General features: G+C 41.4%; 1 protein-coding gene across 5 annotated transcripts in view; it reads right to left on the bottom strand.

Moving 5' to 3' along the window:
- Positions 1 to 20200, bottom strand: part of LOC116427070 (G protein-activated inward rectifier potassium channel 2) — a 42871-nt gene that overhangs the window by 17099 nt on the left and 5572 nt on the right. For all 5 annotated transcript variants that reach the window (XR_013000100.1, XR_013000101.1, XM_031976970.2 and 2 more), the window contains exons 2-9: positions 9234 to 9348; positions 6565 to 6803; positions 5439 to 5712; positions 4229 to 4421; positions 3613 to 3834; positions 2290 to 2525; positions 1486 to 1784; positions 946 to 1204 (exon numbers count right to left, since the gene is read on the bottom strand). Coding sequence is in view for 3 of the 5 variants with exons in the window: in XM_031976970.2 (XP_031832830.1) it covers positions 946 to 1204; positions 1486 to 1784; positions 2290 to 2525; positions 3613 to 3834; positions 4229 to 4421; positions 5439 to 5712; positions 6565 to 6803; positions 9234 to 9348 (1837 nt within the window). In the remaining 2 variants the exon portion in view is untranslated. The remainder of the gene's footprint in view (positions 1 to 945; positions 1205 to 1485; positions 1785 to 2289; positions 2526 to 3612; positions 3835 to 4228; positions 4422 to 5438; positions 5713 to 6564; positions 6804 to 9233; positions 9349 to 20200) is intronic.

The raw sequence follows: 20200 nt of genomic DNA on the forward strand, positions 1-20200 counted from the left end.
AAGGGTACTTTTGTATGGTATATGGAAATGTGGAAAACAGTTGTTTGGATTGCTTGTTACTTCTAGGAGTGGATAGAGATCTACTTTGTAGTTCTAGGACTAGGTGGTACCTACGTGGTACTTTTAGGACTAGGAAAAACATTCTTGGTAGTTATAGAACTAGATAGGTACGTCTTGGTAGTTCTAGGACTAGATAGGTACGTCTTGGTAGTTCTAGGACTGGGTACTAACCTATTTGATAGTTTTAGAAATAGGTAGAGATCTACGTGGCACTTCTAGGACTAGGAAAACCCTTCTTGGTAGTTCTAGAACTAGATAGATACATCTTGGTAATTCTAGGGCTAGGTACTAACCTACTTGGTAGTTCTAGAACTAGGTAGAGACCTACATAGTACTTCTAGGAGTAGGTAAAGTTCTACTTGGTAGTTCTAGGAATGGATGGAGACCTACTTGATATTTCTAGCACTAGGAAAAACCTTCTTGGTAGTTTTAGAACGAGATATGTATCTACTTCGTAGTTCTTAGACTAGGTACAAACCTGTTTGGTAGTTCTAGAATTAGATGGAGACCACTTGGTAGTTCTAGGACTAGGTAAAAACCTACTTGATATTTTTAACACTAGGAAAAACCTTCTTGGTAGTTCTAGAACTAGATAGGTATCTACTTGGTAGTTCTAGAACTAGTTAAAAATTTACTTGTTACTTCCAGGATCAGGTAAAACCTACTCGGCAATTCTAGAACTAGAGATAGACCTACTTGGTACGCCTAGAACCATGTAAAAACCTACTTGGTATTTGTACAACCACTTAGATACCCACTTGATAGTTTCAATACCAGATAAAGACCTCTGCATAAAATTGCACTCGTCATTCTTTCTTTCACACAAATGATGACATCATCACAAAGACGAATCGAATGGCACACTCAAATGACGCGTCTACTCACCTATACTTGCTCCTGAGGACCTCTGCTCTGTAAATGATGATTCGTCTTCGATGAATCAGAGTCTATCGCCTCGGGATCGTGGCGTGTCGCTGGTTTCGATATCGTGATTACGTGGTCGTCGTCGCCTAGGATGAAGCTGGTCTTCTTATGGGGTTCTTTTGGCTTATGGTTGTCGCCCAGGCTCGACCTTCTCGAAGAGGGATGAGGGTGAGGTGGAGGCTCGCGGTAGCCTTCTTGTGACTCCGCGAATTTCGGGTGTCTGCGCAAAATGCAGAAACGAAATTAAACCTAATTGTCTTATAATCTTATATCTAATAACTCCTATAGCTAGAAACGTAAATTAAAATAGCCACTTCTAGTGAAAGAATCCTCCCCTAGTTTCGCCTTAATCTTCTAGAGTTTAAATTTAAGTGACTAAAGTTCACTGTATCTAAGCAATATTCGTATCCTTGAAAATCAGTGGAATGATTTTCCAAGTTGCGCATTCACTGCGTTCAGTCTACGAAGAAGAAGATGAAGATGGTAAGCGAGCTCGTTCACCTAGTCTCTAAATGCAGTCGGGACGGCGATTTCGGCGGAGGGTTGATGACAACTGGAATCTGGTCCATGGTCGTTCTCGAGCTGGATCGCCTAATCAGTTCCACGTTAGGCCGGGACTCGCTCTTCTTCGAGTCCAACGTGCCCCTCGACGACTCTTTGTGTATCTTCTTCTCCTCCTTGCCGTGTCCCCGGTTCTTCCTCAGCGTCGCGTTGATATCCTCCAGCACGCGATTGTAATCTTCCTGATGCCTAGCGTCCTCCTGCGCGTGGCCGACGGGGTGGGGCTCGGTATCCAGCAACTATGAAACGAGATAACGACGTTTAACGGCTTCTCTATAACGACCTGCACCCTCGAACCCCCGTGCATCATAACCGCAACACAGACATCGATCAGAGTTCAACTTTAACCTATCCTCGACAGCGAACTTCCATCTTCACGGACGGCAACCCTTAATCTCCGATTCCCTGTTCGCCGATCTCTCCTATAAACCCAGATGCAACTCGATAATAACAGAAATCCAGAACAGCAAAAACCATCAAAGATTACCGAGTCGCCTCAAAGATAACTGTAACGATCCTTCGTTTCTGTCCATCGTCCACATACCGGCGTGCACTTATCTACTAGAGAACTCGAGAACAGGGATCAGTCCGGGCTCAGTCCCGTCGTACGGAATCGTAGAAACGCCTCGATCTATCCTCGATCCTCTTCCAACCCGCTGAAACCCGAATCGGTCTCGGCGCGCGGCGCATAATCCCGTGGAATTTATAATCCCCGGTGGGCAATAAGATCCCCGCAAGGTGTACCTCGTTCTGCGTGTAAAAGACGGGCTGTTTCGCGTCGGTCTGCATGCTCTGCATACTCTCGCGTCTCAGGGAGCCGTCCGGGCTCGTGATCATAACTGGAATCGGAGTGAGCGGCGTCATCGGCACGTTCATGTGTAGCCCACCAGTCGACGATGCCAGGCTCGAACCGGATCCGGTGGTCAACGAGCTGCTGGACGCGTCTCGGTAATGAGGGAACCCGCTGGTGCTCATACGCTCTGAAATCATCACGGCGGAATCTAAATCTGCCTGGATCGGGACGGATCGAACGGGTCCGCGTACCGAAAACTCGCTCCGGCCAGGAATCTCGTTTATGAGTCACCGTAGGCCTCATCGTTAACCGTTTCCACGCGTTTTACGAACCGGCCGGAACGCTTAAGCGTCCCGTTGCCTTATCCCGGAACGAGACCGCGCTCGTGGGACTTTTTCATTCGGATACCCGATACCGGCACGCTCTCACGCGATTATTCACGGATCAACTAAGTATACAGGGTGATCCGTTCGACCGTGCCACGTATATTTTCCCGTGAACCGACCGGTCGAGCGGAGAAACCTTTCGAATGGAGTTCTTCGGTATCGAGTGGAATCGAGCTTTAGCCTTTGGTAGATGAGAAGTTCTCCATAGGAGAGTTCCTGTTTGATAAACGGTTCACAGATAGATTCCCGTTCACCCTGTATATCGACGTTTTGCATTCGGACGAGAAACTGAAGGAAACTCCCCCAGTCGGACACGCGTTATCGATGAACTCGTCGAAACGTAACGGTCCGATTCGAAGTTATATTTCGCTAATGATAATTGCTGGCGGATTTAATCGAGGTAATTACGATATCCCGTGATTAACGATTACGGGCGGTAGCTTGTTAACGGATTCACAGTTACATTTCGACCGGCGTTATCGGTAGTTAATCGAATTAGCTCGGTGCCGCGTGTATCGAAGCTTGTCGCGGAAAAATCGGAATCGAATCAGCGTTTCCAAGAATATGTGAGAACGTTTCGAAACGTTTCCCGCGATTTTCTGTTACTCGAGACGCGCGATTGTTCGCGTTCCTCGGTCGGCGTTCGTAAATACGAAAAGAAATCGCTCGAGGCAGCGCCGCGTGCCGCGATTAGCATCGCCACAGATTCAATGAACTTGATTCATGTTAATCGAGGTCAATTACATTTCCCGGAGCGCGGCGCGCGATCGTTAATAAGCCAGAGTTCAGTTTTTTACGATCGCCGGCCGTTCAAAGAACAGTTAACGCTTTCCCGCGGCTCGACTCAACGATCGACGATGGAATCGCGGTGGCCGATCCGCCTCGTACCTCCCTTCGCGCGTTGCATCGCTCTGATTTTGTCGAGATCGGCCGCCGAACAGAGGGGCGTGTCCACTTCGTACGTGTTGTTGAACAGAGTATAATTCACTTCGTACTCCCCGGTTTCCTTCTTGAACGTGATTATATGCTCGAACCTGTGACCCCATAATATTTCGGACGGCAGGTAAGAGCTCCTCGCCTGCGTGGTCATTCCTGTCGACTCGATCACGCCTGCAATAAATATCTTATCGTTAATACCGATACTCGTTTCCGCGGATATTCGCGTTGTTTCTTAACCCTCTATGGGCCGAATTTTTGTTCGCGGTCACAACAAAATCTATGCAGTATAAAATTAATAAATATCCACATATGAACACGAGTTAACAATGTATTCAATAGTTTCAATAATTTCATCAAACGAGTATATTTTGTAACTTTCAAGTCACAATGACGTTAAACTTTCACGCCTGAGCGTATAAAAGTTTAAGTTAACTGATCACTTAATTTTACTCACTACTTTGAGTGCAAAATGAAATAAATAAACAAGATTCCAATGTATTGACATGTGACTTGAAAGTTACAAGGGCCTACAGAGGGTTAACCGAGTAACTTCGTGTTCCTTCACCTTCGAGTATCACGACGATTTCGAACCTTTCCCTGAGCATATCGCTGGCGGATATGTGATAAAGCGGCGACTGTTCGTCGATCTTGTGAACGATCGTGGTCGGCCAGATGAAGAATATCTTGTCTTCCTCGCCGTCACCGCCTACTTTTAGTTCCGTCTGAAAGAACGGCAAGAGCTCCCCTTCCCTCGTCACCTGAAATTCGAACAAAGATCGTAAGGAACGCTCGCCGGATATTTAGAGGCTGATATTCGAACGCTTTCAGTCTTTTCCCGAGTTCCTTAGGAAATTAGAATCTTTCCTAACAGTAGCGATCTGTTTTCTTTCTTATGAAGTAGTTTGTGTTATGGAAATATGTTTGATTCAACGAATCGAGAATGTAAAGAGACTGAAATCTTAATGAACAGCTCCATGGTTTCTATAAAGGAATGTAGACTTCGTTCGACGAGAAATAGGTCTATTCTTAACCCTTTGCACTCGGAAGTTTTTCAGTAGAAATATTTGAACACTTTCTGATGAGATAAAGACGACGTTGTTTGAAATTTAACGATAATTCACAGATGAATTATGCAACGAAGCTATTTTATTTAAACATTTCACATTGCAATACAAAGTTTCATTTAACACTAAAACTACCAGAGGGGTCAAATTACCCATGCCTGATGTCTTCTTTTTGCAATTATTAGAAAGGTAACAAATGTTTCTCTGAGAAAGTATTAAAAAAATTCATTTAGCACTATGCAAATTCAATTGTGAATCAATTAAATTTGAACAGATGCACTCTTGGAGTTTCTGTAGCGAAATTTTCAAAAGTCAACTGAACTGCTCGGTAGTTTTAGTGTTAAAATACTAAATAATCAGCTTCATAGTTTTGCTGTATCAAATCAAGTGACTGAGAGTCACCTTTCAAATGCAAAGGGTTAACTCGTGACCGGTCAGCAACGTGTTAACCCTTTGCACTCGGAAGTTTTTCAGTAGAAATATTTGAACATCGTCTGATGAGATAAAGGCGACATTGTTTGACACTAATTTAACGATAATTCACAGATAAATTAAGCATAAGGGTGTTTTATTTCAATATTTCACGTAACAATGCGAAGTTTAATTTGAAATATTAAATATTCAGCTTCATAGTTTTGCTGTATCAAATCAAGTGACTGAGAGTCACCTTCCGAGTGCAAAGGGTTAAATGATCCCGAGAGTTTCACTCGCCTTCCTCTTGATCATCTGAGCCCTGACGTGGGCCTCGATGATGTGGCTCTTCCTCATGTCACCGACACGGAACATCAGACACGGCTGTCCGTCCCTCTGGCAAATGACGGCGTTCCGCGAGAACAGCAACGTCTGCGTTCTCTTCTTCGGCCTGGACAGCTTCGCGAACACTATGCCGACCATGAACGCCTGCAGGATCACTCCGGTCATTGATTGGATGCATATCACGAACACCGCTTCCGGACACTCGTCGGTCGGGTGTTTCGAGCCGTACCTAAAAAACGTAATCTTCTCAAAAACAACATTTTGTCCCTGCCTGTACACCGTCGAGAATTTCGAGCCACTTAGACTGCGAACTTGTCGCACAGCGTACTCGTCTCGGGATTATTCGAACTATAGAATGATCATTATTAACCATCGCATGGCGAACTAGTCGGATCGTGCGAAAGATGGAAGCTGTCGCTTCCGAGCCTCGAACAAAACTCGCTTCCGGAAAAGCTAAATACTCGGGGTATCGGCGCATTTTTTGATCGTCGGTTAACTGCGAGAACAATAATCTCATATAACCGATCGACGCAGCTCCGCAGTTGGACGGTTAATAAAATAGGCAAAAAACAGCCCCTTAAAAATCGGAAAATCCGTTAACTCCATCTCGAACACCGGTGTTTGCTTAGATGCTGGATGATGTTCACATACCTTTCTCCCTCGCTTTCGATTAGTCGGACTCCCTTCTCTTGACAAATATTAGTCGACGATTAAAGTTACGCAACGGAATAGCAACAGAGCGATACTTGGACCGAGAGGAACTGGGTCGCCGACGATCGCACAGGTCTCGAAACCTATCGTTATAGCTCGGATACTCATACATTATTTTTGATCTTTTCGCCTCGACCGTCTTTAGTTTGTCTAGATCTGTCCGCTTTCGTAGCTTGTCGGAAGCTCGTCCTAGAATTATCGATCCATCCCCTATCGCAAACGAAAGGGTGCGAACCTTTCAAACGAACGAAACGTTCCCCCGAATGCGGCAGTGATTTACGTTAGCGTCTGAAATTCGTTCGAATCACTGATCCAGCACGTTAGGTCCTGCCGGTGGTAGGTAGGTCTGTGAATTAGTGGTCTTAGTCACCCGATAGTGTGCTGCGTCTCGATCGAGAAGAGGAACGAGCTGGTGAACCCGCGGATGTCCACGATGCACGGGGTGTACGTGAGGTTCGGGTTCGAGTAGTTCTCCGGGTCGAGGTCGCCGTGGCTGTACGCGATCAGCCACCATATCAGGGCGAAGCCCAGCCAGGAGAGCAGGAAGTTCATGGAGAACACCAGCAGCGTCCATCGCCATTGCGCGTCTACCAGCGTCGTGAAGATGTCCTGGAACAGAACGTCTCGTCAACGATCCGAAGCTGCGCGCCGATCCGCGGGAGACTTATAGCGCCGCCTTCTATTCTTGAATTTCATTAGAATTTACAGCGTCTCGCGAGCGCCGCGCGGTGTTTACTCAGAAAACAACGGGGAATAATGTACTTCGATCCCTAATATCTTCTAAAATTTGCCAAGGACTATGCTGAAACTCGCGAAACGAATATAGGGTGCCGATGGATCAGATGAATCCCAACATTCACTTGTCCTTTCGTAAATTATTTTTCTGGAACATTCTTTTTCACTTTCTATTATTAATAGATTTTTTAGATAGGTATTTTTGTTTCTTCACTGTCAAACGGACGATCGGATTTGCTTGGTGTTTTAGTATGCAATCCTTTCTCGTGTTTCTAGGAGCGAGTTGGTTTGATTCTTTGTTTAGCAGTGTTCTAGTTTAATCAGGGATGCTTGTAGATTTCAGGGAAATGTAAGGGGATTGAGGTGTTTTCTTAATTGTTGAATACTTATCGTGGCAAGGTTAACCCTTTGTGGACGAAGATTCTCTAGAGCATACAAAACCTTTTGTAGATTCTGCCACATCACACATCAAATGCCTAAATAATGTAGAATAAGGAAATTAGGTGCTAGTTTCTTACTGTTTGAGTAGTTGAATCATTTGTTTGCTACTTAATATCACAAATATGAACGTTAGATCTCGGCAAAGTGTCGACATTCTTCCGCAAAGGGTTAAATATTGACCGGATACTACGAAAAAGGGAGAGGATCGTTGAAAAACCGCTCGATTCGGAAACGTGGCGAAATGGGGGATGAAATCGGGACCCGAAAATAGCGTAGCCGCGCGTTCGTTCGATTTTACATAAGAGAAAGGTAATTTTAGTTCCTTGGAGCTAAGAGGTCCCGCGGAATACACGTTTCTAGAGAATCGGCGGAGTCAGCTGTTCGAGAGGAGAGCCTCGCAACGTGTGGCTATAGGACCATGCAATTTGGCAAGTGGTTGCAATTAGAAAACAGAGTAGGAGATAGAGGAACAGACAGATTGAGAGAGTACCGGTGTCTGGTTCGAGCATCGAAATATGAGATGATCGATTACCTAGAAGGAAACTCCACGTTCCACGAAAGTTACAAGAGAACGTGAAATATTTGATTCCTGAATGTTCAGTTCCTACTTTCCTCCTCTCGATTCATTGCTTGTCCAGCAATTAACACTAGAATCACCAAATAAATCCAATTAAATTTCTAAATTCTTTTACTGATATTAAAAAGATAGCAAGCTTCTCCAAGGTAGAATCAACTTACCAATAAACTGAACCATAAGTTAATCATAAATTAATCAATGGTTAGCGAAAGAACTGCTACCTCGAGAAACACGCATTTAACCCTTTGGACTCGAAAGTATTTCGCTAGATATATTTAACATTTTCTAACTAGACAAACACGATGTTTTTTTTAAATGAACTCAAAATCACAAGTGAATTGAGAAACAAAGCTTCTTTATCCCAATATTTTACCGATGCATTATACATAGTTCAATATTAAATATCAAATTTTATAGTTTTACTGCATCAAACAACTATTTTCTTTTTTCTTCAATCTAATTCATGCTATCGAAATACACTATTGGTTAACCCCTTGACCCATATACTCTCAGACTTGCGAAGAAAATTTTAAACTGACTTCCTCGAATCTAAATGTTACTTATTCTTCTCAGATATAAACTAAATATTACTCTTCCATCAACGTTAACCTTCATAGTAAACATAAATCGAGCCTAAACATTTCTTATCTTCCTAATAAATCATCAACACTAACTTTACCGAACAAGGACAGTGATTCCCAACTCTTTATAAAAATTAGAACTAGATTCAATTGAAAATCTTTCCCAAAAATTCCGTCATAATTTAAGTACCTATCATTCATAATTTAACACTAGGTTTACGGAATGCGTCAAATTGACGCATATTGGATTTTAGAAATATTATTTTGTAAATGTTTACGCCGATTTTGATTGACGCGATCACACTGACATGTACCCCAATTACCTACTATCAAATCTCCAGTTTCCACAATCTAAATAAACGAGCATCAATTCTTTTAGGAATAATAGAATGAAGTACAATAAATGCCCGTAAACCTAGTGTTAAGTATCAAATCAAGTGACTGAGAGTCACCTCTCGAGTGCAAAGGGTTAATAAAAGTAAATAACAGTGTACAAATGAGTCGCTTCACGTTTCCCTGCAACTTGCACGCGAGGCGTTCTTCCCTGATCGGCGTCCATTCAAATCTCGGAGAGAGAGTCGGCGAACGTAGTCGACCGATGGAACACGAGGCTGACTCGGTTCGCCTTGAACGACGCGCGCGAACGGTGCGTTCGGCGTGGCGGGCTAGCACGGCCGTACGCTTTTAGAAATACTTTAAAATTACCTGAAGGTAACGGCGCCGTCGCTTGGCGACATTTCCTTGTACGACATTGCAATCGCCGTGCTTGAAAACCACCCTCTTGCGTATCCGCCTCGAGCTGAACCTGGTCTGCCGATATCTGAAAGCAACGATCCTACTTAACACCTAACGTTCGACACCGCGCAGCACACCTAGACACGGTGTCTAGTGGCTATAACATTGATTCGGACCGATAAAAACCTCGTTCCAACGGTCAGTTAACGCGAATTTATATCTGCCTCTGTTCCACAGCCGAACCTGAGGCAAACACTTCCCTTCGCGAAGGAAGGTTCGTTTCGATACTCTCTAACACGATCGAATCGATCATAAAAGTTTAGTACTATTTAGAGAATCTTCTGAAAACAGGAATTAAGGAGTTACGAATTTCCATAGCGATTACTGTTTTGAATATCGCGCTTCTCAGTGATCCAACGAGATTCATCCGACGATCACCGAAGATCATTTCTACATCTATGGTACTGTTACATTGCGGACCGGTAACGAGAAATCTCCTTTTACAAAGACACTTAGCTATACAACTTCATTACCACAGTATTGAAAAAATATAAAATTTAATTCGAATTGATTATCTATTTAAAATATATTACACAATAATATGATATCTGAGTTTTTCTATGTATAGTGATAGACAGAATAACTAGATCATTATAATAGAATAACTATTTTCTTTTTTCTTCAATATAATTCATGCTATCGAAATAAATAGTCTATTGGTTAACCCCTTGATCCATATAATCTCAGACTCGCGAAGAAAATATTAAACTGATTTCGTCGAATTTAAATGTTACTTATTCTTCTCAGATATAAACCAAATATTACTATTTCATCATAGTTAACCTTCGTAGTAAACATAAAATGAGCGTAAACATTTCTTATCTTCCTAATAAATCATTAACACTAACTTTATCGAACAAGCACAGTGACTCCCAACTCTTTATAAAAATTAGAATTAGATTCAATTGAAAATCTTCCTCAAAAACGCCTTCATAATTTGAGTACCTACAAATTAAACATTTTAACACATTGCGTACCGGAAAGAGAAATCTCGTTTTTATATAAAGACACTTAGTTATGCAACTTCGCTAATTATCAGAGCATTGAAAAAATATAAAATTTAATTCGAATTAATTTAAAATATCTATTTAAAATATATTACACAACAATATATCTAAGTTTTTCTGTGTATAGTGACATAAGTTGACCTCAGTGAAAATTGCCATCACAATTCAGTTTTCTGAAAACTAGCCGGTCCACGATGTGTCAACCCTTTGCACTCGACAATATTTTTCATTACAAACATTCATTATTTTCTGACGAAATATTAACAATATTATTTGCAACTTACATAAAGAAACATCTTGCATAAATTATGGGGCAGAGCTGTTTTATTTCTGTTTTATTTGTTAATACCTAATTCAACATTTTATTTTGAATTTTTCAGTTTATAATTTTCTTGCGTTCAATAAAATGGCGACCGAGAGTCGCCCCTCGAGTGCCATCCGCACAATTCGGTTTTCTGAAAATTAGCCGGTCCGCAATGTGTTAAGAGAATTGTCTTCTCTCGCGTGATAAATCTACTAATACCGATAGTTTCACAAGACATTAAGACACTCCAGCAAATCGAATTCAAATTCCTTCGAAGTGAATTATTCATCCGAACAGAGAAGATCTTTGTGGCGAGTCGGAACGTTTTTCAATGGAATCATTCGAATACGTGTTCAGTAAATCGTCCGGACGAGGCTTCAAAGGATCCTCGAGTGTTTCCGTGCACACCTGGCCGAGGTTCTTCCGGTTTTCCGTTCCCGCGGGAAAATGGAATCGCGCGGAACGGTGTTGCGTTCCAATGGAAAACGAGACGGCAGCCTCTTCTCTCCCACGGGTTCTCTAAAGGCCGTTTAAAACGGTAATATCGTCCGTCTCGGAAATATACGGAGCTTAATGCCAGAGGACGTAATTTACGGTCGGGAGCGGCGGGCCTCGTTCGAGCCAGGATGGACCGATCGGGGGCAATCTGCCAGAAAATCGACAGACGAACGCCTCTTTCCCCGATCATCTTCCGCGTCTACGTGATTCACGCGCCCGTCTACTCGTAAATCGCGGAGGAACCGCGAATAGAAAATCATCGCGGAAGGTTGAACGTTCTTGATGATCGGCGTACCATTTTTAACACTAAGTTTACGGAACGCGTCAATTTGACACATATAGCATTCTATAAAAATTATTTAATAAATATTCACATCGAATTTTAATTGATGTAATTACAGGAACATGTAGCCTAATGCTCTATTTTTAAACTATTAATTTCCAAGATCTAAATCAACAAACGTAAATCTATTCAAAACCGATAGAACAAACTGTATAATAAATGCCCGTAAACCTAGTGTTAACCCGTTGCTTCATTATTTCGAACGTCACTAGGTTAATTATCTCGTATAAATAACGATTTCGTAGAAATTAGGAAGAATCTTGTGGTTTGATCTTAGATTTAGAAGTGAGTTTTAATAGATATTTTTAGCTTGGGAGATTAGGATGATATTCATTCGATCGTTTGTTTTTAAGGCCTTGTCCTATGATTAGAATCGTTTTAACGTTAACAGAGAAACTACCAGAAATTGAGTTACATTTCAGTTTGCCTGGTGCTGAATCAATTTCTTTAACGATTTCTCAGAGAAACATTTTTTTAATAATCGCAGGAAGAGGACCTCTGGTAGTAATAATTCACTAGAAACGAAGAATTCTATATCCACGTTTATTCCGAAGCACAACTGATAACAGAAAAGCAATGCTTAATTTCAGCTGAATTGACAGATATTTTTAGCTTGGGAGATACGATGATATTCATTCGATCGTTTGTTTTTAAAGCCTTGTCCTATGATTGGAATCGTTTTAACGTTAACACAGCCAACCGAATGGGGAGATTTCCCGCTTTTCACTTAGCGACGTATTTGCTTTTTATTCTGTTTATCTTTTCTTTTGTTATTTAGTAAGTCTTGAAGTGGGATTATTTGCAATTCATCAAATACGGTTCTTGCTTTTACAAAACACAGTTTCTAATCGAATTAATTGGATGAGTTCAATTGAAGATAATGGAGGAGGTTGTAGTTATAGCTCTTTTTAGGCGGTCGCCTAAGTGTTAACAGAAAAACTACCAGTTAAATTGAGTTACATTTCAGTCTGCCTGGTGCTGATTTCTTTAATGATTTCTCAGAGAAACATTTATCTTTTTAATAATCGCAGAAAGAGGACATCTGGTAGTAACAATTCACTAGAAACGAAGAATCCTATATCCACGTGTATTCCGAAGCTCGTCAACTGATAACAGAGAAGCAACGCTTAATTTCAGCCGAAGCTTCTACAGAGCAGAACGGTATTTATATTTTCTAATTTCTGTCCGAAGTCTCGGTCACGAGTCGGACGGGAGTCCGGGAAGATGTTTTCTTCTTTGTCTCTCGCTGTATTTCGGGAAGGACACGGCAAGGTTCGAAGCATTCTGTTTTCCAGTTTCCATTTTATTTTTCTTCCCCTTTTTCTGTCCGCGTCGTTGATCGAACATACAAGATCAAAGTTCGCGATTAAAGAAGATTCGTATTATTCCGCGAGCGAAGAGATCCGAGAGAATCGATTGTTTGTGTATCGTACAGCGACCGTTTGTTTCCATTTTGGTGGTCTCGTCACGTCTCAGCGAAACAATATTTTTCTTCGTTGACAGAGGGATCCAGCCGTAAGGTTTCGATGGATCTTTCACAATTCGATTCTGGAAGGAGAGACGCCTCGCGTACCGGCGTCTGCTCGGAGGATTTATTAGCCCTCGTCCCTAATTTATAAATCAAATCCGACTAATGACGAATCGCGGGGTAAACAGTGGCAGCGTCGGAGAGACGGTTAATCATCGAGTCTATTATTGGAGGCACGCCTCATTCGCGTGCTCTAAAAGTAGCGTCTTTATCATTGATCGGATCTCGGGTGAGGGTGAGTTCGATTCGCCGCGAAGTGGTTTCGACATAGACTTTCTCGCGAAAAGCATGTGCAACGAAACCGCGGCCCCGCGAATGTTTGCACGATCCCGTTCCATCCGGGCCACTGACGTTGGCCGTTTTATAGAAATGTTTACAGACGCGCGCGCGCACTGTTTGTAGCAGGAAACCCTATTAATCCGGGAAAAAGGAGACTCCTCGGTTCCTTTCAAGGATGAGCAACATTTGAGAAAAGAAAGCAAACCGATGCTGAATGGATGGCATCCGTGAAGATGAATCGTGATTTTTATGAATTGAAATGTGGTTAGTATTCAGGGATCATTGGAATGGAGAGTGGAGACGACTTTCATCGATTATTCAGTGCAATATTCATCAATATATTATTTCTATAGTATTCACTCTTAAACTGCAATCTTTTATAAACATTCTGTCTACGTTCGCCCTACAATATAATCATTGGTAACAGAGGAATAACGTCTAATTACAATTCAAGGTAATTGAGTTATATTTGTTTGTGAAATTCTATTTAAAATCTTCACGAGTCTCGCACGTTATTGTAAAGCAAGGGGTTAACACTAAAACTACCAGATGGATCATAATGACCCATTCCCGATTTCTTCTTTTGTAATTATTAAAAAAATAACAGATGTTTCTCTGAGAAATTATTAAAGAAATTGATTTAGCAATACGCAAAGTGAATTACAAATTAATTACAGTCTCAATAGATACAGTCCTGGAGTTTCTATAGAGGAATTTCAAAAATTTATTCAACGGCTCGGTAGTTTTAGTGTTAACACATTGCGTACCGGTTAATTTTCAGAAAACTGAATTGTGATGGCAATTTTCACCGAGGTCAACTTATATCACATAGAAAACCTCAGATATCATATTGTTATGTAATATATTTTAAATAGATAATCAATTCGAATTAAATTTCACATTTTTTCAATGCCGCGGTAATTAGGCGAAGTTGCATAGCTAAGTGTCTTTATATAAAAACAAAATTTTTCATTACCGGTACGCAAGGTGTTAAAATATCAACCACGAAATAAAATTGAGACCAGTCACTTCGACGGTTATAAACGATATCGCTGAATTCTTTCGGTAAATCCTGTGGATTAGGTGTTCTCCGTTCTCCTTCGAATCTGCTCCCACGATCGCTTCCGGATAGCGATGGAAATTCCAGCGGCGTTCGCCAGACGACACTCATATTTCCGTCTGATCGGGACCATGCCAGAAATAAATCGGGCCGCGAGCGACTCCGAATGTTCGCAAAGCTAGACGCACGGGATTAGAAACGGCTGCTGTTTACAGACGGTGTTGCGCAGTCACGGATTATTACAATTCGCGTACCGGAGGCGCTAACGTTGTTGGCAAAGTCCAAGGATGCCCGCGGTCTCTTTGAACTTGTCTTTCCTCGGCCGCGATCGACTTTGTCCCGATTCTACCGAGACCCCCGTGTCCGCGCCGCGTCAACGTGTCGGTCACGCCGGCTCGCAGCGTTGTCAGTGACTTTGGCAGTCGGTTGCCTCGCGAATATGATCCGATAATACACTGTTCCTGGGAAACTGTAACCGTGTGACTAATTGCTCTATGATTTACTCCTTGACACTAAAACTGACGGACGGGTCGAATTGACCGACTTTAACACTAGAACTACCAGTCGAAATGACTGGTTTCGATTTTTTTGTTTAGCAATTACTGATATCTTCGAAGCATTGAATGTTCGAAATGATTTTGAAAATAAATAGTTTCATTTGAGTATTATAATGAATGTCTAGAGAAACTGAAAATAATCTATTGTTACAGTTTTTATAGGAATTGTATATTAATAGTATTAATTGAATTGTGCGAATGCCGCACGATTTCATAGAGCAGAATACACGAAACGGAAGAAATATAATATTAAATCATTCGATTGAATTGCATTGTTATTACTGCATGTTCATCTAGCTAAATGTCACCGCATTGGGTAACATCATTTGTAATATAGTAATGTTTTCAAATAATCGTCGTTTCATTGAATGGACTATAGTAATTCAGTTTGGTTGGAGGTCAACGGTGACCTCCATGGCATTTAAGAATGTTAAATGTTTAAGAATCTTGTCTACATCTAACTAGAAAGGATTGAATATTTCAAGCGAAAATGGAATTTCTCAATAGAAGTATTCAACATTTTCTGACGAGATATAGGTCATATTGTTTGAAACTAATTTAACGATAATTCATAGATAAATCAAGCAACAGAGGTGTTTTATTTAAATATTTCACGTAGCAATGCAAACTTTAATTTGAAATATTAAATATTCAATTTCATAGTTTTGTTGTATCGAATCACGTGATGACTGAGACTCTCAAGTGCAAAGGGTTAACACATTGCGTACCGGCTAATTTTCAGAAAACTAAATTGTAATAGAAATTTTTATTGAGGTCAACTTATGTCACTATACAAAGAAAATCTCAGATATATTGTTATGTAATATATTTTAAATAGATAATCAATGCGAATTAAATTTTACATTTTTCTCAATGCCGTGGTAATTAGCGAAGTTGCATAGCTAAGTGTCTTTATAAAACGAGATTTCTCGTTACCGGTAAGCAATGTGTTAAAATGTTTAATTTCTAGGTACTTAAATTACGAAAGCGCTTTTGGGAAGATTTACAATTGAATCTAGTTATAATTTTTATAAAAAGTGGGGAGTCACTGTGCTTGTTCGGTGAAGTTAGTGTTGACGATTTATTAGGAAGATATGAAATGTTTACGCTCATTTTATGTTTGCTACGAAGGTTAACGATTGATGGAAGAAACTTCGGAGAATTATTTCCTCGACTTAAGATTGTAGAATAAAGTTCAGCTACATGAATTCCACGCGTCAACTTGACGATTATTGAAACTTCTAGAGTTTATTTGGCAAGTGTTTGCGCCGAGTTTTGATTGACGCGACTACATGTACGTCCTAAACTTGAAATCTCCGATTTCCAAGATCTAAACGAACGAGCGTCGAATTTTCGAGCAATAAATTAAACTGTGCAATAAATATACACCCAATATTAAAACACTCGTACATATCTCAAAATATTACAATCTCAAAAACATATCTTAACCCCATGATTTATTTTTCAATTATGATACACACAACTTCTCACGATTTTGCGACTCACGTAATACTTACGCGATCGTCTAAAAAGAATTATAACTCCAACCTCCTCCATTATCTTCAATTACACTCATCCAATTACTTAAACACTATTTTTCGTAAAAGCAAGAACCATATTTGCAAGTAATCTCACTTCAAGCCTCACTAACTTACAAAAGAAAAGATAAACAGAATATAAGGCGATCCGTTGCTAAGCGAGAAGCAGATCCCCCCATCCGGTCGGCTAAGCGTTAAGACCTTTATCCTCCGAATTTAGCGGGCAATTGTTTCAAAATCCTCGCGAATCACCGCGGAATCGATAAAAGTGTCGAGAAGCCGAAGGTTGCATCTGTTTCGAACATCTCTTTGCCGATGTGTACGCTCCGCCCGCGTTCCCCGCCGCCGTCGCGTTACCATCAACGTCCGCTTACAAAAGGATCAAAAAGTGACGCGACGGTTCAGCTGGACTCTCGCGTGTTTGGCTCGGGGAAGGATCTGCTTTTAAACTTTCCGCTGCTAGGGTAAACCGTGGGACCGTATATTTGTCTACGGGACGAGAGGGCAGCTCCGCTCCGCTCCGCTTTGTTATCTCGTCGAATTCGACGTGAGAGAGATGTCCCTTGCTGGGCGTACTCTAAGTATACCAGCGCCTTGAGCTTGTCATTTTGCCAGTTCCCGACGGACCCTCGGGAAAACGCGTAACCAACTTTTTCTCTTCGCCCGACTGATCCGCCGCGGCACGAAAATAGCTCGATCGCGGAGCTATTGAACTTCGCGGGACGTTTATTCCCGGCGTCCGAAGTGTTTTAACCCTTTGCGGACGAAGATTCTTTGAAATATACCAAACCTTCAACAGATGAAGCTGAATTATATATAAATTGTACAATTGATAGAACAAAAGGAAACTGCGTGCTGATCTCTTGGTGTTTGAGCAAGTAAATTATTTTTTTGTGACTTAGTCTTCGAAATATGAAAATTTCATCTCGCCGGCATGTCGACATTCGTCCGCAAAGGGTTAATTCGTCGGGAGCATCACCATGCCCTAAGACTTCGGGCAACATCCCCGATAAACCTGTTCATTGCGCGCTTTCATTCATAATTGCAACGCAGATTTCGCGTATGCTTCGCGTTCGATTATAGTTGAAGGCAATGTAATAGAAATTTGGAATGAAGATTGAAGAGTCGATTGAGTATCTGTTTTAACACTAGATTTACGGGCATTTATTGTACAGTTTATTCTATTGTTCCTGGGGAAGTTGATATTCGTTCATTTAGATTTTGGAAATTGTAGATGTGGAAATAGACAATATTCATATTCGTGTAATTGCATCAACGAAAACCGATTGAAACATTTACCAAATAATGTTTATAAAATTCAATTTGCGTCAAATTGACGCGTTCCGTAAACCCAGTGTTGATGGATGTTGTGCTAAATAAGACACATTTTTGCAGATTGATTTATGATACGGTTCGTGTATTATTGAGTTCGTTTGTTTAACCGTTTGGATGCTAAGCAACTTTTGTGGATATTTACCAAAAATAAAATGATTGGGTGTATGCAAAAAGATTAATAAGGGTACTTATCTAATGAGATCACGAATATTGTGTTATTACAAAATATCAAAAAATAGCATTTATTCAAATAAAGTTACTTTGATTTATTTCTTGAAGAACATAGTAAGGAAATTATAATTGATACTGATAAACAGAAGCGCCTCCGCGCTCTCAATTTTGGCACAACACAAGAGCGCTATAGCTCAGCACTCACGCGGTTAATTGATAACTACGAAAGAATTTAGGAATTGCTTGGTATATTCAATAGTTGTAGCGTTGAGCTCGTAGTAATTCAGTCGTTCGAGACGATTTTCTTTCGACAAAGTGTTAACGTTGCATCTAAAAATGTCACTGTCACAAGCGTTAGCATGTTAATAACGTAAATAATACTTGCTCGCGGTTGGCATTTCGATTGAAAGCGAGATTTATGAGTGGAATGACGTCCATGGATCCTGTCCAAAGATACACGACGTCGGTGGAGGAAGTCTAAAGTCAAAAGAAGCTGGATAGGAGGCAGCGATTAACCAGGCTTCGTTATTAGTTCTCTCGAACGGACCTAGACCGCGGTGTTCAATTTGGCTTGGTTCGTTCGCCTGGCAAACGACGTTCTAAATTCGTGTGGTTTCGCATCGTTCAACCCTGACATATTGACCCGAGATGAAAATAGATTAAGACTTCCACACCTGTTCGGTGCCGTTGCTCGGCGAGCCTGGAAAACGGAGCGAGAGATTCTCTCGTTTCCAGCGGGAAACGGTGCGCCGTCTTCGAGAAACGTTTCGGAATTCGCTGGCTTCGCGGCGGAGGTTAACCGAATTTTATTGGAACAAATTGAAGGTGAGCAGCGACGCTGTCCAAAGATTTTCGTATTTATTTGATCGATCGAACGATCGTTTCGTCCGTTCCCGCTGTGCCGCGTTTCCAATCTCAAATCCAACATTCGAATGGTCGATTCTCAATTTCGTACGTTCGAATTTCAAACTTTCAATTTTGAATCTTCCAACGTTCGAATCCTCAGTTTCCAATCGTTCGAATTTTCAATTTAAAACCTTCAAAGAATCGAATGGTCGATTCTCAGACATTCGAATGATCAATTCTCAGATACTCGAATTTCCGATTTTTAAACATTCGAATTTCAAGCTTTCAATTTTGTATCTTCCAACGTTCGAATCCTCAGTTTCCAATCATTCCAATTTCAAATTTAAAACCTTCAAACATTCGAATTCTCAATTTTCAATCTCCAAACACACAAACTCTCAATTTTCGATCTTCAAACAGACAGATCCCCAATTGATCTACTCCTTTCTTCAACAAAAAGGAGCACTCCCACTTATCCAACCGCAAAGGAACACATTCCCGCGTTTAACGTGAAAATTACTGGAGCAAACAGATGTTCAATTTGTCGAATCAAAGCGTTTCCTGCCGGCTCGCTTTCCTATCCTTTCCCTCGCAGGTAAAAGGTGCTTCATTATCCACAAGAGCACAGATATTACGGCGCGCCGATTATCGGGTTTACAACCGGCGTTCAATTTGTTAATGGGGGGAGCGCGCTGATAAACTTGCCCGAAAACTCCATGAAACGGGACCGCGGAGTCTTAAGGTTAATTGATTAGCAGAACCGCGCCGAGAGCCGAGCCGGTTGGGAAACACGGTGCACGCACGGATTTCGAAAGGCCCGGCCCACGCAGCTCGTGGTCCCGTCCCGACCAGTTCGAGAAAGTGGCCTGCGATTATGATAAGTAGCCGCAATAAGCCTAATGACATAAATCGTGCCGAGAGATACGTATAGAGAGATATCGTTGTTCGAAGAATAAACCGGGCCGTGCGTTAATCCCGTGATTATTATCGTCGCAATTGGGACAGATTCTATCTTGACTTCGAAACGGACAATGAAGTCCACTGTGAGATCGTTTCCGCAAACATTCCGTCGGTTGGATCGGTGTCCAATCTCGTGGGACTCCTCAATGAAGTCGTAATCCCGTGAAGGTCGACGTATGCGTAATTACGCTGGCTTATCATCGTGCGAGAGAATGAGAACGGTCATATAGAACCGATATCGAATGTATCGGAATTTCCGAGCCATTCGACACAGAAGTATTCCAGGCATTTCGATTGAAAGCTGTTCGATTACCAACCACTGCAATCGTAACGTGAAAATATTAATTATAGATTCAACGGATACTTCTAGTCACTGTATAATATAAAAATTCTAACTGGAGTCGCGGTTAATTAACACTAGATTTACTGACATTTATACAGTTTGTTCTAT

Source organism: Nomia melanderi, chromosome 14 (assembly GCF_051020985.1).
Source record: "Nomia melanderi isolate GNS246 chromosome 14, iyNomMela1, whole genome shotgun sequence".
Lineage (NCBI taxonomy): Eukaryota > Metazoa > Arthropoda > Insecta > Hymenoptera > Halictidae > Nomia > Nomia melanderi.